At 41.9% G+C, this 20,429-nt stretch overlaps 1 protein-coding gene and 1 long non-coding RNA gene across 2 annotated transcripts in view; one reads left to right on the forward strand and one right to left on the reverse strand.

Moving 5' to 3' along the window:
- Window positions 1-20,429, reverse strand: part of LOC117530552 (calcium-activated potassium channel subunit alpha-1-like) — a gene marked incomplete at its 3' end in the record, with an annotated part of 158,068 nt that overhangs the window by 68,018 nt on the left and 69,621 nt on the right. The window contains exon 17 of the mRNA XM_034193446.1: window positions 5,156-5,188. Within this exon, the coding sequence (XP_034049337.1) occupies window positions 5,156-5,188 (33 nt within the window). The remainder of the gene's footprint in view (window positions 1-5,155; window positions 5,189-20,429) is intronic.
- On the forward strand, window positions 6,123-18,525 carry LOC117531588. Its single transcript, XR_004566655.1, has 3 exons — window positions 6,123-6,270; window positions 14,196-14,205; window positions 18,513-18,525. It is a non-coding gene; the product is annotated as an uncharacterized LOC117531588 (long non-coding RNA).

Consider the following 20,429-nt stretch of genomic DNA (forward strand, 5'->3'; position numbering starts at 1 on the left):
AAGGAGGTCTCCCACCTGGAGAGTTGGTGCCGGGAAAATAACCTCCTACTGAACGTCAGCAAAACTAAAGAACTGATTGTGGACTTCAGAAGAAAGCAGCAGAGTGACATCCATCCACTCTATATTGGGGGGTCCGAGGTGGAGAGGGTGGAGAGTTTTAAATATCTCGGTGTGACCATCTCACAGGACTTGTCCTGGTCACGCCACATTAACCGGACAGTGAAGAAGGCCAGGCAGCATCTGTTCTTCCTCAGACACCTTAGTGACTTTCAACTCCCCCTCAGAGTGCTCAGAAATTTTTATACCTGTATCATCGAGAGCATTCTGAGTGGGAGTATCATCACTTGGATGGGCAGTTGCACCAAACAGGACTTCTCTACCCTTAATAGAGTAGTCCGCTCTGCAGAGAGGTCTATCAAAACCGCACTGCCTGACCTGCATGACATTTACTCTAAAAGATGCAGGTCGAGGGCAGAGAAGATCCTCAGCTTGCCCCATCACCCTGGACATTCCCTCCACTCTTGGTTGCCATCTGGTCATCGGTTCCGTTGCCTGAGAACCAATACCGAGAGGATGAGGAAAGGCTTCTTCCCCTAGGCCATCCGTTTAATGAATTTAAAATAGGGAATTTCAGTTTTGTTTTTCTTGTATATTTACCCCCCCCCCCCCCATTACATTTTGCATAACCCCCCTGACAACTCATTTACATATTTGTACATCTGTAAATAATATTTTAAGTACGTGTATGTATGTATACTATGTGTACATATATTAGTTCACTTTTATTGCACCTTTTACTTTTTTTAGTGTTTATGATTGCGTGCCTTTGCTATGTTGTTATTGTTTTGTCAGCGCAGGTACAAATACACTTTTCACTGCATTTTACATATTGTATATTTGCATGTGACAAATAAACATCTTGAGGTATATACGAGGTCTGTTAGAAAAGTATCCAACCTTTTTATTTTTTTCAAAAAACCATATGGATTTGCATCAGGTGTGATTGCATCAGACAAGCTTGAACCTTTGTGCGCATGCATGAGTTTTTTCACGCCTGTCGGTTGCATCATTCGCCTGTGAGCAGGCTTTGTGTGAGCACTGGTCCACCCCTCTCGTCGTTTTTTTATTGCGAATAAATGTCTGAGCGATTTGGAGCTTTGCTGCATCAATTTTTTTCCAGAAACGGTGAGACACCTCCAGGTGGACACCGTTCGGAAAATTAATATGGCTTTCAGGGATGATTTTATGGGGATTATACAGATTAAGGAGTGTTACTGCCGCTTTAAGGATGGCCCACAACTGCTGAGAGCGCGGCGCGCTCCCAGCGCCGATCGACAGGCTCAGACCCCGCTGAAACAACCAGATCATTTCCAACGTGAAGGCTTTGTTGATCCGGGGCCTCGTCGTGGACATCAGCACTTTTTCAGCACATTCCACTGTTACAGGAGTTTTTTTTATGGAAAGAAAAGTGGAGGGACGCGCCACGGAGCTGTTCATTATGCGGCACAAAACCACCTCCGTGTTGGTCTCACAGGACGGCTTTCAGGTGGATTTCAGATGGATTCCGGTTGCTTTTCAGTCGTGTGATTATCCGATTGTGATTGTGCATGAGCTGGACATGCCCGAATATGTCCTGGAAGGCTTCATCACGGCGTTGCTTTGCGCCATGCAGCTCCACCGCAACGCGGGCAACTCCTCCGCACGTCTGTCTTAATGTGCTGATGTCCACGTCTTTTCACAATTCCTGTGCTAGTCAGACGACATGCCGGATCAAGACAGCATCCAGTTTAGAAATGAACGGCACATTCCACTGTTACAGGAGTTTTTTTCATGGAAAGAAAAGCGGAGGGACGCGCCACGGAGCCGTTCATTACGCGGCACAAAACCACCTCTGTGTTGGTCTCACAGAACGGCTTTCAGGTGGATTTCAGATGGATTCCGGTTGCTTTTCAGTCGTGTGATTATCCGATTGTGATTGTGCATGAGCTGGACATGCCCGAACATGTCCTGGAAGGCTTCATCACGGCGTTGCTTTGCGCCATGCAGCTCCACCGTGACGCGCGGAGTTCCGCTCCTCTTTCCATGACAAAAACTCCTGTAACAGTGGAATGTGCCGTTCATTTCTAAACTGGACGCTGTCTTGATCCGGTATGTCGTCTGACTAGCACAGGATTTGTGAAAAGACGTGGACATCAGCACATTAAGACAGATGTGCGGAGGAGTTGCGCACATCACGGTGGAGCTGCATGGCGCAAAGCAATGCCGTGCTGAAGCCTTCCAGGACATGTTCGGGCATGTCCAGCTCATGCACAATCACAATTGGATAATCACACGATTGAAAAGCAACCGGAATCCATTTGAAATCCACCTGAAAGCCGTTCTGTGAGACCAACACGGAGGTGGTTTTGTGCCGCGTAATGAACGGCTCCGTGGCACGTCCCTCCGCTTTTCTTTCCATGAAAAAAACTCCTGTAACAGTGGAATGTGCCGAAAAAGTGCTGATGTCCATGACTTCTGCCTTTTTGTGAAAGTCAGACGAGGCCCCAGATCAACAAAGCCTTCACGTTGGAAATGATCTGGTTGTTTCAGCGGGGTCTGTGCATGTCGATCGGCGCTGGGAGTGCGCCGCGCTCTCAGCAGTTGTGGGCCGTCCTTAAAGCGGCAGTAACACTCCTTAATCTGTATAATCCCCATAAAATCTTCCGTGAAAGCCATATTAATTTTCCGAACGGTGTCCACCTGGAGGTCTCTCACAGTTTCTGGAAAAAAATTGATGCAGCAAATCCATATGGTTTTTGAAAAAAATTAAAAGGTCAGATACTTTTCCAACAGACCTCGTATTAACACTAGTTTGCCATTTCATCAGTGAAGGGCACAGTTCAGATAATCCGATAACTGATAATTATCAAAGCTAATGTTTTTGCTAGCAGATTAGCTTTTCAGATAAGTTTTAAAATCATCATCAGACCAGTTATCTTCCGATAAATTTATTTCTGATAACCTTCAGTCTGATAACATTTTTTTTGCTGGTAAAGTGAGCAAAGTTTAATAGTCAAAAACGTTTGTTAACCCTAAAATCAAACATTTTAGTCCATCAGTCATGTGTTTGTGGCAGACTAGCTGCCTGTCCCTTGCTGATGATGTCATCATTAAGCGCAAAACGTGACTGGCCGGTCGCCGCAAGGAGCATTGTGGGTAGTGCAGTTCAGGTTCACTTTGAATGTCACAATGAGTAAGTCCGCTTGACAAAAACAAAACAGACTAATTTGAATTATTTTATTTTATTTCTTTGTGGCTGACAGTATAATTTAATCGCCAAGACTCAGTGGGGGAGAGGAGCCCTCACAGCGCAGCTGTGTACAGAGGGACTTTTCTTTGCTGTTTAGACATTGTTTTGGATTTTATTAAAAAAAGGACACTTTATGTGGATTATTTCTTCAAATGAATCCCACTGAAACTAGCAGGTAAGAATTTATATTTACTATACGTGTCTTTTATTCTTCCAATCAATGCATTAATGGACGTATTTTGGTTGTTTAAGTCACAAAGTTCAAAGCGTGTGAAAAAAGCAGCAGCTTTTTAGTTTGAAATGACGGTGTATCTAATATCGAGATAAAGTGTGACTTCTAATACTGTGTTTTACTGCTTTTGAAAGATGATGACAGTGTTTGGGGTTTTATTTTTTATTCATTAATTTTTCATGCGTTCTTATGCATTTGTGATCCTTAAATTTACCCAGCAGCCCCTGCGGCGCTTAAAGTGAAAGTGATTTATCAGAAGCCGACAATGTAATCTGATGTGGCCATGTCCGAATCAATACTAAAAGTTATCGGTTATCTGTAATAAAGATAATTTTTTAGCATCATAAAAGAGAACTTCAGTTATCGGATTAATGGTTATCGAAGCTAACTTTTTGGTTAGCTGTGCCCACCACTGCATTTCATGACAACTGTATGACTGATCTTTTTTTTTTTCCTGAACACACCAGTTTAAAATATTTTAAGCCATAAAATTTTGAATAATTAGGGTTGTGGTTGCTTTGAATGACAGTTGTACGACAGTACAATGAGCCCAGACTCCAGGGCTCAACTAGCATTGAGTGCTAGGTACTTGTTGTCAACTCAACTGTGACTGTCCCTTCTGAGCCTTTTATTACAAATATCTAAGTGTACATGGCTTCCATCAAAGAAGTCTGTGCTACAGTTTTTCTGTTGAGTGAAATTTTAGAATTATTTCACTTGTATGTTAGCCTATTCATCATCGTGGTAATACCTCAGTGTCGAGAAAGATTGTCTCTTGATCTTTCCTGTGCGTGGGTTTGTTTAGCGTGGGAATGTCATGGCACGCCAACAAACACATGATCATCACTGGTCATGACAGATCCTCAGCCTGGTCCCATGGCTGGGAAATCCCGGACGATCGGGGTCTGAGGACCTGCTGCAGCCTTCATCTGCTTTCACAGCCCTGGGGTTACAAGGTATCACCTCCTCCACCTGATCCACCATTGAGGACTTCTTGTTTCACCAGAGCCCTGTTAGCCATCTTGTGTTCAGGGTTTCTGTTGGGCCTACTTGAGCCGTTACCAAGGTGTCATGACGTAGATTAGAGGTTGGATTTTGACACCCAGTTAGCATATTAGCTCCACTAGTGCTAATTAGCAGGTACTGGTCGCTAGGTGACATTAGGTCCACTGATGGTGCAACAGTTACTAAAGCAATATACTAGCTATAGTTTGTTATGACCTTACAATCCACCCATGATAAAAACCCGCCCAGTCTGCAAAAAATATGTTTGAATCAAACGCCCAGGTCAAAGTTAGCCTGTTAGCCTCAGGTAAGATGTTAGCTGTGCTCAGGCTTCATATAGATTGTCTGGGAGTAAGGCACCGCCAATGTGGTGACATTCAGAGCTGCAAATGTGCTCCTTAGGAAACCTCTGGGTGACATCACGTAGGGTTCACATTGGTTAATTTTCAATACATCTGCTGTTGAGCTGCAGCCGATCTCAAAACCAGCCACGCCTAATGTTGTGAAGATTTAAAAGGATGGATGACAACAAACGGCCAAACAGAAAAGACGAGGGCAGCACATGCAATGATGGGAACAAAGCAGGCACGTGGAAGGGTGCAAAACAAGGAAGTGAAATCAAAACTTACTTGATTTGATATATCCATTATAGCTGTTTTTAGCTGAGGGGAAGAAAAAAAATCAGAGACAAATGAGAAGTTACAGAGAAGAACAAGTTTGTAATTAAGAAAATTAGAAGCGTCAACTGCAAACTGAGGATTGCAATGGTTATGAAGCCTGTCGACATGGAAGAGCTGAGAATCTCACTTAAAAAACAAGACAACATGGACAAAGCAACAAGAACTGTAACAAAAGTCACACAATATGCTTTAAATCTGTGTACTTAGTCACATGAGGAACACACGGGGTGCGCTGCATCTGATGCTAAATACGTGTGTGAATAAACGTGATAGTCGAATGGGACATTAAATGGTGCGGGTCTGAATTTTTTCAGTGAATTTTGGTTTCGTGATTGATTTTGGAAGTGAAACTCCATGATGATGTAAAGTCATGTCTAAATATATTTGGATATTTTAGATGTCTATCAGCGTATTTGACTTCTCAACAAATAATCATGATACTGTCATTTGAGAAATGTTGGTTGTGTTTTTTGTTTGGTTGGATTTTTGTTCCTTTTCCTCTGAAGTGCTTGGGCTAACTTCCATCCAGCTTCCTGTGTGCATGCAGGTTGACCCCAGAGTTGCTCTCTTGTGATTTGTTTTGGCAAAGGTCAAGGGCCTTTGTGTCAAAGATCAAAATCCCTTGTCCTTCGACTGATTTCCGACAAAGTTGATATGTGCATGGCCGTCAACCCCAGAAGTGTCCTGTCCACCAAATGTGGCACGAATACAGTGGATCCAGAAAGTATTCACAGCACTTCACTTTTTCCACATTTTGTTCTGTTACAGCCTTTTTCCAAAATGGAGTAAATTTATTTTTCCCCCTTCAAAATTCTCCTCACAGCACCCCATAATGACAACATGAAAAAAGTTTTTTGTTGTTGTTATTGTTGTTTGTTTTTGTTTTTGGAGCATTTTTAAATTTTGACATCTGTGTAATTCTTTATGTAGCTCATTAGAGGTCAGGTCAGCTCCAGGACGGCTCCAGATCTGAAAATAAACAGTAGTTAATTTAGAATATGTGTGCCAAATTCCATGCTTTTATCACAAAATGAACAATTGTTTTGCTATGGCGCCCCACTAATGTGTTCCTGTTCTCCGGCTTCACGTTCCTCTAGTTGGTCTAAGATGACCTGCTTGGACACGTGGAGGATTCTACGAGTCACTTTTAGTCCCACGATGCCCACATGCTCATTAGTGCCTTATTCCAAAGCCTTGCTTACAATAAAGGTCATGCATTGAGCTTAAGGCAGGGCAGTGACAGCAGCGTTCAAACAGGGACCTCTCTGGTCCTGGCATCTGTCGCCTGCAATCGGAAGGCGTGAGCAGAATCACAGGGCTAACAGGCTAGCATCTGTCCCACAACCAAAGAGGAAGAGAGGGGAGGGGGCACCGGGCTGCCTGGTGGTTAGGAACTGTCAGGCTGAATTTCATGACAACCGGTAGCACTCCAAAAATGAAAATGCAAACATAATTTCCATGTCAGGCCGCATAAGACCTCGCTCCACATGTATCCAGCACCATGTCGACAGCGAGTCAGGAGCCGTGCCCGCGCTAAGCTAGCCAGGCAACGTTCACAGCACACAACGTCTGGAAGACACATGGAGGGGCCGAAATGAGTGCACATGTCTAACTGTACACACCGAACGCTCTCTGATCAGGAAATATTCACTAAAATATGTGTGACAGTCTACAGTGTATTCCAGCAAATTCTATCACCTCTGCAGACTCGGGCATGGATTTCTGTGACACATCAGGAACACGTCAGGCTGCCTCCAGCTTTAAAGCTGAGTAACACTTGAATTAAGAATTCAGATTACATCCATAAAATCCTGTTCCACTCTAATGTATTCCTTACACAGTCTAATTCCATCCAGGATGGTTTTATTATATTCCTCTCATTATCTCCTCCAACGAGAAACATTTTTTTCCTCCTTCACATGTCCTGCAAAAACACAGTTAAATAAAATTTGGTAAAAACTCTTATGTGTATCCTGTGATCAATTACATGTTGGGGTGAGTGAACTTAAAGGGACCGAAAAATCATTTTGCAAGTATTTGCAAAATATGGGTGTTTGCATTAATTTTCAACAAAGGGTATGGCTATATCGGTCAAATTTGGGATGGATCTCCTCCATACAGTGATGCAGCCTGGATATTTTACAATAGAACCATTCATATTGCAGAATGGTTTATTTTGGGCATCAGTCAGTGCTACCCTACCCCCTACCCTACCCCTCCCAGCTCCTTTGTCTAAATAGTGCAGCAGATAAGAGAATATTTCGAGCGGAATCCTGCAAATGATGATACAAACATCAAATTCAGCACAAATATTCCTTAGACATGAACTCTTTTGAAATAGTCAATTAGCCACCTGAATTTTCAGTAGGCAGCCAGGTAGGGGTCAATTGAAGAATTACACAGGAGAAAATTAAAAGACGCTCTAATCATATTGAAAACTACATCACATTATTCGCTTGATCATAACAATTCCAAAAAGGTATAGTTTGGACAATCTATGACTGAATGTTATGGAGTTAAGAGGTAAAAACAGCAAAAATGGTGACAAAGTCAGTTTCAGTTTGTACAGGTGTCAAAAGTTAAAGTTGCCCCAATTTTGGTAAAAAAAAAAAAAAATGCAAATTATTAGTTGAGTTAACATGGTCCAAACTATTCCTTTAAAAAGGAATAGTTTAGACCATGTGTCATGCTTGGTTATCATGTTATGGGTTGACATATGTCACATGTCATAGAATCCAATGGATGTTGAGCTTGTTTGACCTTTACTTTGGAGACCAAGCATTCAACACAGTCAAAACTATTCCATTTATTCATCCTATTAGCTCCTCCAATACTTTGATGTACGTAGTTATAATGTGGTATATTTTTCAATATGATTAGCATCTTTTCATTTTGACCCCTGTGCAATTCTTCAATTGACCCCAACCTGGCTGCCTATTGACAATTCAGGTGACTAATCGGTTATTTCAAAAGAGTAATGTCTAAGGAGTATTTGTGCTGAATTTGATGCTTGTATCACCATTTGCAGGATTGTTTCAGTTATCTGCTGCACTAAAGGTTGGTAGAAAGTTGGCATGTGCATGAAGGACAACTCCAGAAATGCCCTTAAAGAGTTTGTTTCAGCAAAGGTCAAGGTCATCTGAATCAAAAGGGTTTTTTTTCTTCTTTTTTCCAAAGCTTGGCACACACGTTGGTAAGTGCCAAAAGTCATTCGTTAGGGTTAAGGTCAAGATCACGTCTCTCTGTCTATTGACCTACTCCTTAAACGCTCTTGGTATATGGTTTAAGGTCCATCCTGGAATTGTGCTGAGGTTGCAAAGGTCTTAGTCACTGGGATCAAGGTCAACAAATCAAATTTAATCCAGATTAGGGTCAAACTTAAAATACACGGATTCCGGAATTGACCACAGAAGTCCAGCTCAAGATCAGTAATTTGGGTGAAGGTCAAGGTCAATGTGGCCAATAGTCACGTTTCCACTGTTCAGTGAATTATGTTGACTGTGCAGTGTGATGGCCAAGTGTCAGCACACTTGCTTCCAACACAGAATGTTCCCAGTTCAAAATTAACCACCCTTGCCCATTCTCCATGCAATATGTTGTTGCATTAGGAAGACCATCCGGTGTAAAACTTGTGCTAAATCAACATGCAGATCTATATCAGATCTGCTCCCAAGCAAAAAGGGAAAACCCAAAAGAACTCAGTGAATTGTGTTGTTTATCTAACAAATTCCACTCTAAACACGGTGTCCATATCCTTGTTGATGCTCTATTACAGAGTTGTTAAAAACAAGACAGCACTACTCTCCTGGCGGTGACTGAAATATTACCTTATTTACCAGCACTGCCAATGATGTAATGGATTTTATCGGAATGTGGCGGGCCGGTGCCCCTTAGGTCAAGGAAGAGCTGATTAGATTTTGATTCAGATGTTTATCAAGAATCATTTAAATTAATCTCATTTGTAATTATTGGAATACCTCTGATGGCTGTAAATGCTACATTAGCCACAAACCTGCACATCAAAGACACCGAGGACATAAACCAATGACCAAGGTCTTGTTGATAGCATGTTACCCTGTTTGCTCATGTCTGGAGAGCATGACTGCGAAATATTAGAACAATGTTGTGACCCCAAGCTAAAAAACAAAACAGGACAAACCAAAAGAAATGACAAATGTAAAGGTGCTTGGGGTTAAGGGATTCACTTGTATCATCATGAATGGTAAAGTGTCAATTGAAGGGGAAGTACTTCATCATATTTGACTGAGCTTTATATATCACTAATGTGTCCATACCACAGAAAGATGCTGTAGTTATTGAATACATCCACAAGAGGGTAGAATTAACTAACAAAAAAGCCGCTGATTGTGACTCAGTTTGTCTTGTGGGATGAGAAACAGCTGGGTTTTGTATGGCAATTTGTCTTTTATATTCACTCAAACTAACTGCTGAACTGTTGCTAAACTGGTGACTGTTAACTTCATAAAGTCCAACAGCAGTGCTGAATTAGAGGTGCTGATGAATGAGTGGTGCATAATAAAGTTTTGTCGTCAATACAGGGCAATGGTGAAGGGAATAGAACAGATTGGTTCTTGCAACACATGCAATTCATCATGGACTCAAGGGATCCTTATGAAGTTACGGTATGCTAATGTTTGAATTTCCTAAAACCTGGCTTGATGAAATGTTCATATTTGGGAATTTATATTTTAGCTGATTATACCACTGGAGAGATTTTGATTAAAGCAAACCAACATTTATGCCACTACCAGTTGCTCAGCGACATATACCCGAAATCAGAAAAAGTTGGGACAGCATGGAAAATGGGAAAAAAAAAACAAAACATAGAAACACACACAAAAAATGCAAGGATTGTTACCTTTACTTTCACTGTGGTTTCATTGCAGACAGCATGAACCCACAATATTTCATGTTTTGTGTGGCCGACTACATTTAATTTGTTAATGTGCATCCATTCCTGCATTTCAGGCCAGCAACACATTCCAAAAAAAGTTGTGACGGAGACAATTTAGAGTTCGTAATGAGGTTGAACAAATCAAATAATGATTTTATTTCAAACAGGTGATGTGAACATGCGATTATAACCATGATTTGGTACAAAAACACTATCCACGAAAGGCTGAATCTTTGAGGAGCAAAGATGGGTAGAGGATCTCCAGTTTGCATGGAATTTCAGTGCTTAAGGGGCAAAGGCACAAGCCCAAACTGAACACCCATGTTCAACAATCCCTCAGATGACACTGGTTCAAAAACTGTGATTCATCAATAGTTGATATAACCACATGGACAAGGAATTACTTTGGGAAACTTTTGTTAAGTGTTGGAAAAGTGTAGTGACATGGACCCACAACAGGGGACGTAAATGAACGGACAATGGATAAGCCAAAAATAACAATTTAATGTTGTGAATTGCACAACGGAATACAGACAATTGCAGTTGAGAAGTACAGTCAATCGTACAAAAGGTGACGTGTGGGCAGGCTCGAGGATAGAAGACGTCTGTCCAGAGAAGAGCCGGATCCCACACGGCTTCCACCGCCAACGGATCTGAAGAACACCGGAGCCGCCAAGTCCTGGGTCCCCAGGTGGCCACAGTCTCCAGCTGTCAGACCTGGTACTGCCGGCAGAAACAGAAACAGTTAATGGTGGGTCTGTGAATACACACCCAGTAATCTCTCAGTACTCAGTTCCTCTGGGAGGGAGAACCTCCACCTCCAAAACAGGAACACCCGTGCAGCTCCTGTCAGTCGCTTCTCTGGATGAAGTGAGAGGTGAAGATGTCGCAAACCCACACTATGCACCAATCCAGCAGAAGACTGTATCCACAGGAACAACGGCTGCACACAGAACAATATTTAGTCACGGTAAGGCACAGCAGAGAAGGTTACCTGAGTGGTAGCTGATTTCTCGGCAGGGAGGTGGAGTTGCAGTCCGGCTTTTATGGTGATGTGGAGGATGATAGTAGAATGAGTGACAGCTGGTGCTGTTGATGAGTGACAGCTGTCACTCTCTGTTGCTCCGACGCCCTCTCATGCTTGAAGCCCGCACTTCAAGCAGGGCGCCCTCTGGTGGTGGTAGGCCAGCAGTACCTCCTCTTCAGCGGCCCACACAACAGTTAAGCACTACAGTGTGGAGTTACATTCACAAATGGCATTTAAAACTGCAAAAAAGAAGGCTCATATTAACCATGTGTATTGTAGTTAGACGAATCAGTATGTCAGAACTTTCTTGGGAGAAACCAAAGCCCTCGGATTAAGTGGCTCACCAAGTCTCTTATCACCAACAAGTCCAAAAGCCAGGCTCCATCATGGTGTGGCGCTGTTGTCACTGCCTGGCAACCAGAACTTTTGGAAGGTGTGGGTTTGAGTCCCATGGGTGGTATGTATTTTTTTTTTATTATTACTTTCAGCAGCTGCACGATGTGTAACCATGTTGTGCAGCTGCTGGCAGTGTGTTCCCGTGTGCACGAACCATTGCACCGCCATCATGCATGCCTGCCCGTTGGCATGACGTTTCATGGTTCGATCATAGGAGCTGTTTCGCCGTGAGTCGCCCTGAGTTGTACTTTATCCGCACTGTTCGTATGAAGGGGCCCTAAGGCATGTCTGCAGGAAGAGGGGCACAAAATAACACCTGAAACGCTTCATCGCTGATTACCCTCAATGCCAAAATGTTTTTTTTTTTTGTAAGTGTTGTGAGAAGGAACAACAACATTATAACGTGATAAATGCTTTAGCATCGCAACTTTTTTTGGAATGTGCAACAAGCCTGAAATGCAGGAATGAACGCTAACAAATAAAATTAAGTTGATCACACAAAACATGATATACTGGATGCATACTATCTGCAATAGGGATGTGGAGATCAGTCCATACAAATCTGTATCGAGATACAGACGCGCGCGATGCGAGTGTATCGATTCATTCAGTGTGCATCGATTCAATTGATGGATGAAATAGCAATGGATCGGTCGCTGTGTGCTTGCGTTGTTTGTTTTTTTCGATGTACACTGAATGCACCACGGACGGAAGCCTGAAAGCACATTTCTACCGTAACAAACCTGTATCAAAATGGAGTCCCGCGACAATGGCGCAAGCAATTTTAGGAGATTTTTGAAGACCTATAACATTTAAATCAGGCATTTGGAATTATTTTGGCTTTTTTTAAAAAGATAGGAAACTTGCTGTGGCTGCCGCTGCGCCACCTAACTCGGGAAAACTGGTGAGAAAAGTATCTCAGATTACTTTTGCCAAATATGAGGGAACTGATTCTTGTTCGTTAATGTTGAATCTGGTAAATTTGCTCATTATAAGGAGTAAAACAAATTATCTGCCTCGAGTAGAATCAGAAGAATACCATAGTACCATACTGAATTGTAGCTTCTTATTTTCTATTTAAATTTTTGGTATAATTTCTTTGCATCATGTTCAATTCCATCATATCACATTGTGAGGAATTGAATCGGCATCACAAACATATCAAATCGCATCGACTCGGGAACAGGGGTAAATCGTATCGTCAGTATCATCATGTATCGCTATATGTATCGTTTCACTGGCAGTGTATGGAGATGTGTATCGAATCGTTATCAGTTATGAGATTCACATACCTAATCTGCAATGGAAAAGAAAATGTAAGAACAACTGCAAGGTGTTTTTTCCCTTTTCCACACTACCTTTTTCTGATCTTGGGTTGTAGATGGTATTGAATGCCAATAAGAATGACCCCTGCAAGTACTTGCAGGATCAGCAGTATAACACCCCTGTGGTTGTTGCAATCAGGATAATCACCATTTATATTCCATAGTGACAAGACCTTCTTTGTGCCAGTCTGTTGGGAAGACACCTTTCTCCCACACAGAAGCAAAGGTGCATGTAAAATCTGGAGAACAGCAAATCCTTGCAGTTTTTTTCTGTACTCAACTGTAAAGTAAAACATGGTGATTTACACTTAACTGGCAGATTAGTCAGAAACCTGGCAATGGAGGAGTCCAACATCTTGGCACGAAAATCATCCTTATATATATCTTCTCGATGTAACTGTCCAAATGGCACACGACTGCAGAGTCATCTGTCAGGATCACACTATCATTCACCATGACTGTGACGCGACAGCATGTTTGTTTGGAGGAATGCAGTGCTTCGATTCCTCTATAAATCAATCAATTTTATTTATATAGCGCCAAATCACAACAAACAGTTGCCCCAAGGCGCTTTATATTGTAAGGCAAGGCCATACAATAATTACGTAAAAACCCCAATGGTCAAAACGACCTCCTGTGAGCAAGCACTTGGCGACAGTGGGAAGGAAAAACTCCCTTTTAACAGGAAGAAACCTCCAACAGAACCAGGCTCAGGTAGGGGCAGTCTTCTGCTGGGACTGGCTGGGACATATCCTGATCAAAAATGACTCCAAGATTTCTCACAGTATTACTAGAGGTCAGGGTAATGCCATCCAGAGTAAGGATCTGGTTAGACACCATGTTTCTAAGATTTGTGGGGCCAAGTACAATAACTTCAGTTTTATCTGAGTTTAAAAGCAGGAAATTAGAGGTCATCCATGTCTTTATGTCTGTAAGACAATCCTGCAGTTTAGCTAATTGGTGTGTGTCCTCTGGCTTCATGGATAGATAAAGCTGGGTATCATCTGCGTAACAATGAAAATTTAAGCAATGCCGTCTAATAATACTGCCTAAGGGAAGCATGTATAAAGTGAATAAAATTGGTCCTAACACAGAACCTTGTGGAACTCCATAATTAACCTTAGTCTGTGAAGAAGATTCCCCATTTACATGAACAAATTGTAATCTATTAGATAAATATGATTCAAACCACCGCAGCGCAGTGCCTTTAATACCTATGGCATGCTCTAATCTCTGTAATAAAATTTTATGGTCAACAGTATCAAAAGCAGCACTGAGGTCTAACAGAACAAGCACAGAGATGAGTCCACTGTCTGAGGCCATAAGAAGATCATTTGTAACCTTCACTAATGCTGTTTCTGTACTATGATGAATTCTAAAACCTGACTGAAACTCTTCAAATAGACCATTCCTCTGCAGATGATCAGTTAGCTGTTTTACAAGTACCCTTTCAAGAATTTTTGAGAGAAAAGGAAGGTTGGAGATTGTCCTATAATTAGCTAAGATAGCTGGGTCAAGTGATGGCTTTTTAAGTAATGGTTTAATTACTGCCACCTTAAAAGCCTGTGGTACATAGCCAACTAATAAAGATAGATTGATCATATTTAAGATCAAAGCATTAAATAATGGTAGGGCTTCCTTGAGCAGCCTGGTAGGAATGGGGTCTAATAGACATAGTGATGGTTTGGATGAAGTAACTAATGAAAATAACTCAGACAGAACAATCTGAGAGAAAGAGTCTAACCAAATACCGGCATCACTGAAAGCAGCCAAAGATAACGATACGTCTTTGGGATGGTTCTGAATAATTTTTTCTCTAATAGTTAAAATTTTATTAGCAAAGAAAGTCATGAAGTCATTACTAGTTAAAGTTAAAGGAATACTCGGCTCAATAGAGCTCTGACTCTTTGTCAGCCTGGCTACAGTGCTGAAAAGAAACCTGGGGTTGTTCTTATTTTCTTCAATTAGTGATGAATAGTAAGATGTCCTAGCTTTACGGAGGGCTTTTTTATAGAGCAACAGACTCTTTTTCCAGGCTAAGTGAAGATCTTCTAAATTAGTGAGACGCCATTTCCTCTCCAACTTACGGGTTATCTGCTTTAAGCTGCGAGTTTGTGAGTTATACCACGGAGTCAGGCACTTCTGATTTAAAGCTCTCTTTTTCAGAGGAGCTACAGCATCCAAAGTTGTCTTCAATGAGGATGTAAAACTACTGACGAGATACTCTATCTCACTTACAGAGTTTAGGTAGCTACTCTGCACTGTGTTGGTATATGGCATTAGAGAACATAAAGAAGGAATCATATCCTTAAACCTAGTTACAGCGCTTTCTGAAAGACTTCTAGTGTAATGAAACTTATTCCCCACTGCTGGGTAGTCCATCAGAGTAAATGTAAATGTTATTAAGAAATGATCAGACAGAAGGGAGTTTTCAGGGAATACTGTTAAGTCTTCAATTTCCATACCATAAGTCAGAACAAGATCTAAGATATGATTAAAGTGGTGGGTGGACTCATTTACATTTTGAGCAAAGCCAATTGAGTCTAATAATAGATTAAATGTAGTGTTGAGGCTGTCATTCTCAGCATCTGTGTGGATGTTAAAAATCGCCCACTATAATTATCTTATCTGAGCTAAGCACTAAGTCAGACAAAAGTTCTGAAAATTCACAGAGAAACTCACAGTAACGACCAGGAGGACGATAGATAACAACAAATAAAACTGGTTTTTGGGACTTCCAATTTGGATGGACATGACTAAGAGACAAGCTTTCAAATGAATTAAAGCTCTGTCTGGGTTTTTGATTAATTAATAAGCTGGAATGGAAGATTGCTGCTAATCCTCCGCCTCAGCCCGTGCTACGAGCGTTCTGGCAGTTAGTGTGACTCGGGGGTGTTGACTCATTTAAAATAACATATTCATCCTGCTGTAACCAGGTTTCTGTAAGGCAGAATAAATCAATATGTTGATCAATTATTATATCATTTACTAACAGGGACTTAGAAGAGAGAGACCTAATGTTTAATAGACCACATTTAACTGTTTTAGTCTGTGGTGCAGTTGAAGGTGCTATATTATTTTTTCTTTTTGAATTTTTATGCTTAAATAGATTTTTGCTGGTTATTGGTGGTCTGGGAGCAGGCACCGTCTCTACGGGGATGGGGTAATGAGGGGATGGCAGGGGGAGAGAAGCTGCAGAGAGGTGTGTAAGACTACAACTCTGCTTCCTGGTCCCAACTGTGGATAGTCACGGTTTGGAGGATTTAAGAAAATTGGCCAGATTTCTAGAAATGAGAGCTGCTCCATCCAAAGTGGGATGGATGCCATCTCTCCTAACAAGACCAGGTTTTCCCCAGAAGCTTTGCCAATTATCTATGAAGCCCACCTCATTTTTTGGACACCACTCAGACAGACAGCAATTCAAGGAGAACATGCGGCTAAACATGTCACTCCCGGTCCGATTGGGGAGGGGCCCAGAGAAAACTACAGAGTCCGACATTGTTTTTGCAAAGTTACACACCGATTCAATGTTAATTTTAGTGACCTCCGATTGGCGTAACCGGATGTCATTACTGCCGACGTGAATTACAATCTTACCAAATTTACGCTTAGCCTTAGCCAGCAGTTTCAAATTTCCTTCAATGTCGCCTGGAAGACAATTGACTATGGTTGCTGGTGTCGCTAACTTCGCATTTCTCAAAACAGAGTCGCCAATAACCAGAGTTTGATCCTCGGCAGGGTGTGTCGCCGAGTGGGGAAAAACGGTTAGAATTGTGAACGGGTTGGCGGTGTACACGGGGCTTCTGTTTAGGGCTACACTTCCTCCTCACAGTCACCCAGTCGGCCTGCTTTCCCGACTGCTCGGGATCTGCCAGAGGGAAACTAACGGCGGCTAAGCTACCTTGGTCCGCACCGACTACAGGGGCCTGGCTAGCTGTAGAATTTTCCACGGTGCGGAGCCGAGTCTCCAATTCTCCCAGCCTGGCCTCCAAAGCTACGAATAAGCTACACTTATTACAAGTACCATTACTGCTAAAGGAGGCTGAGGAATAACTAAACATTTCACACCCAGAGCAGAAAAGTGCGGGAGAGACACAAGAAGCCGCCATACTAAACCGGCTAAGAGCTAGTAGCTGCGCTAAGCTAGCGGATTCCTAAAAACACACCAAGTGAATAATGTGTAAATAATTTAGAGGTGATTCAGCAGAGGGAGTGCTTTAGTTAAGGCACGTGAAGATTACACTGTGAAACAAATCGTTATCTAGGTAGATCAATCTAACTGTGCAGATTAAACAGCTAACAGATACAGCAAAACACCGCTGTGCGCCGGAACAGGAAATGATACAATACCGCAGTGAGAGCCAACCACCAGTAGGTTATAAAAAGGCTAAAGGTCACAAGACCACAGATGGGCTGTCACCTGCTTCTAGATTCCTCTAAGAAATGCCTCCTTGTCTACGCTTAGTGCCATAACAGCCCACTTTCTCAGTCTAGAATTTTGATCCAGCTGTGTACTGCAAGAGATGAAACACCTCCTTCTGTGACCATCGGTGGCTCCATTGCAAACCCTGGCAACATTTAGGGTCTTGGTGGGAAAGAATTCCCACATTCCACTCAGCCCAATATTTGTGTCCATTTCCAAGTTCTTCACCAAGATCACATATGAACCTCTGCAAAACAGTCTGATCTTGAAGTGTGGCTAGATTAATTCTGAGGTACTGATGAGGTATCAGTCTCCTGGACTTCAAATTAAACCTTTTGGTGAACAAGTTTGTGGTCAAGAGGTCATGAATTGGGCTTTTATATGAACCCTACAGTACTGCAGGAGTCTCCAGCATGTTCCCAAGACACTGTAATTGATGTCCTTCACTACAGGGCTGGTATCAGAATGACATGTCCACCTGTATTGCTCTGGACACTGAAACCAGATTCCAAGAACATGTAGCCGCCATTCTGAACAAAGTCAAGGCGCACTGAGTCATTTCCACCATGGTTACCAAACTTACGGGGACCAATATAGTCCTCTAAACCTGTTCTGCCATTGCCAGTGGTTACATTGAAGCCACCCATAACCAGAGGAGTGCCACCTCTGGGGCATTGACTCAAACAAACGAGCACTGACTCAAACAAGTGAGAATTCATCCAAATGTGACCGGATGACTTATTTTTGTGGCAGGGATGACGGTGGGATTGCTCGCACTCAAGACCAAGACTCGACCAGGTCAGCCAAAGGGGAATTCCTCGCTAGCCAAGCTAGCAGGAACATCTTTTCAATACGGACTTCACCTTGCTACATATTTCCCCACCATTTTTGACTTTGTCCCGAAGTCACAGGTGTATTTAAGCAAGTTCTGCGACTACCCAGTCAACTGCCACATCCTGCCAACAACGCCAATTTGTGACCGGATGACGTATTTTTGTGACAGGGATGGAGGTGGGATTCGAACACCAGATTGCTCGCACTCAAGACCAAGACTCTACACAAAGAATACCTAGGTCTGAATCTCATAATATGCTCATCTGACACCACTGAAAGGATATGGCCCACCACAGCAACTGCTTCTCCCTCAGCAATATGGAACTTTTCAAGCTCCCTCAGCAGCAGTATGACTGTGATCCTTGCTGAGAGAAAGGATGTTCCAGGTGCCAACAAACATATTTGGACCTGGGTGCCAACATGCAGTTGATAACCCCCTGAGCACCACACAAATTGTAGGGTCAAGAGACAAGACCCATGGTGTTCTCTGATTGTATCTTTTTTTTTTTCCTAAGATGAGGATCCAAACAGCTTTTCCCAGTCCTCTTCATAATGAGTGTTGCCATCCAATGAAGGGCAGCAACAGAACTATGTCAATGGTTTTTTTTTTTTTTTAGTTCTAGTTTTGCAAAGTATGTATACTTTCTCCTTCAAAGGGACTGGACATATCAGTGAGCCACCAAATTTGTAGCAAGGTAACACACTGGCATACATACCTTCAAGTATCTATAGTCATCTACTCATCTTATGATTGTACAGTGCCACAAATCCATGCCCTACCTATAGAGTGAGTGGCGTCACCCACCTGTATCTACTCTACAGAATTTGGCTTCAAATGACATCCCTTTTTTAAAATTCATTATCTGCTAGTGGCATTGAATGGGGGGCTCAGTGTCCAGCATCATTTTTTTTTTTACAATCTCCCCAAACAACAAGTTTAAATTTGTGTTTAACCTGACATTAAGAGATACAACCACAACTCCAATGACACCTAAAGCTCAGAGGAACATTAAAGATACTGAAGACAGCACAAGCAGCAGTGACGTCCGTAGCCACAGGACCATACAGTCAACATGTCTTCAAAAATCAGATAAAAATAAAAGGCTGTGTTTATCAGTGCCTCCCGAAACAAGCCTAGACATGTCCCACTGTGCCAACAACCCTATTCAAAGTAATAAATAAATAAAATAATAACTTTTTTTTTCAAGATGCCAACATGTTCCAAAATCAGTATATCACTCCTCCTTACCTCTGTCTGTCTATTAGAACCCAAAATTTTAGAGCTGAATATGCAGTAGTTGAAGATCATGGACACTACAAGAAAACATTTTTTTTTTACCCAAGGCCTTCAAATATGGCCATTGGGTATTGCAAAGAATTTGCGTCCATCAGTCTGTCTGTCCATGTGTCTGGGCTGAGCATAAGTCCAGTTCTTCAAATTCACAGGGAACATTCTTGGGACACAGATCTTGGACAACTTTAAATATGGCTAACCTGGACCTATTTTAAGAGGTTAAAAAGTCACATTCTATATCATTCTGTTCTATTTGTGGTTTGAGCGGTGGGAGTGACAGACAATCAGAGTAGAACGGCACCGTGACATCAGTGTTAGGTCTCTGTAAGACCGCTTCATTTATGTGTTTATATAACACGTTTCTCGTATATTCTGTAAAAGCTAGCGAGAAATATTTTTTGAGAAATGTTTTTGGAACCTAGTAACACCTCTGAAGTGATTTACAAGACATTTTGCAGACGTTAGCGTGGCGACCTCACAGACTAGCTGCAAACCATTTCCTTTGTGTGTAAATATAACCTCTTTGTCATATATTATATAAAAGCTAGCAAGAAATAAACACCTTTAAAAGTGAAAATGCTGTTTTTGTAACCTGGTAACACCTCTGGAGTGAACTCCAAGACATTTCGCGGACGTCAGCATACACGCTAACTTCCGCTAATTCAAAGCTAACTTCCGCTCTTGACAAGTCTCACAAACGTAAATATTGTTGTAGATTGATTGATAGAGGGGCTTTATTGAACATGTAAAAATTGTAAATAAGACAATAGGATCTTATAATTAATATTAATATAAAAAAACAACAAATGTATAATTATATGTATATACTTTGCACTGGGATACCAATTAAACAACTGCAAATTATAAAGAAGACAATGTGCATACAGCCAAGGGTATCTTAGCATTGTGTTATATTTATTTTTACAAGTGGAAATAGTGTGGCCAACATGTTGATTGATTTAGGATTAGAGAATATTTTTTTTAATGGAGGGAGTGAATGAGCAGGTTC

This window comes from Thalassophryne amazonica, chromosome 18 (genome assembly GCF_902500255.1).
Source record: "Thalassophryne amazonica chromosome 18, fThaAma1.1, whole genome shotgun sequence".
Taxonomy (NCBI): Eukaryota; Metazoa; Chordata; class Actinopteri; order Batrachoidiformes; family Batrachoididae; genus Thalassophryne; species Thalassophryne amazonica.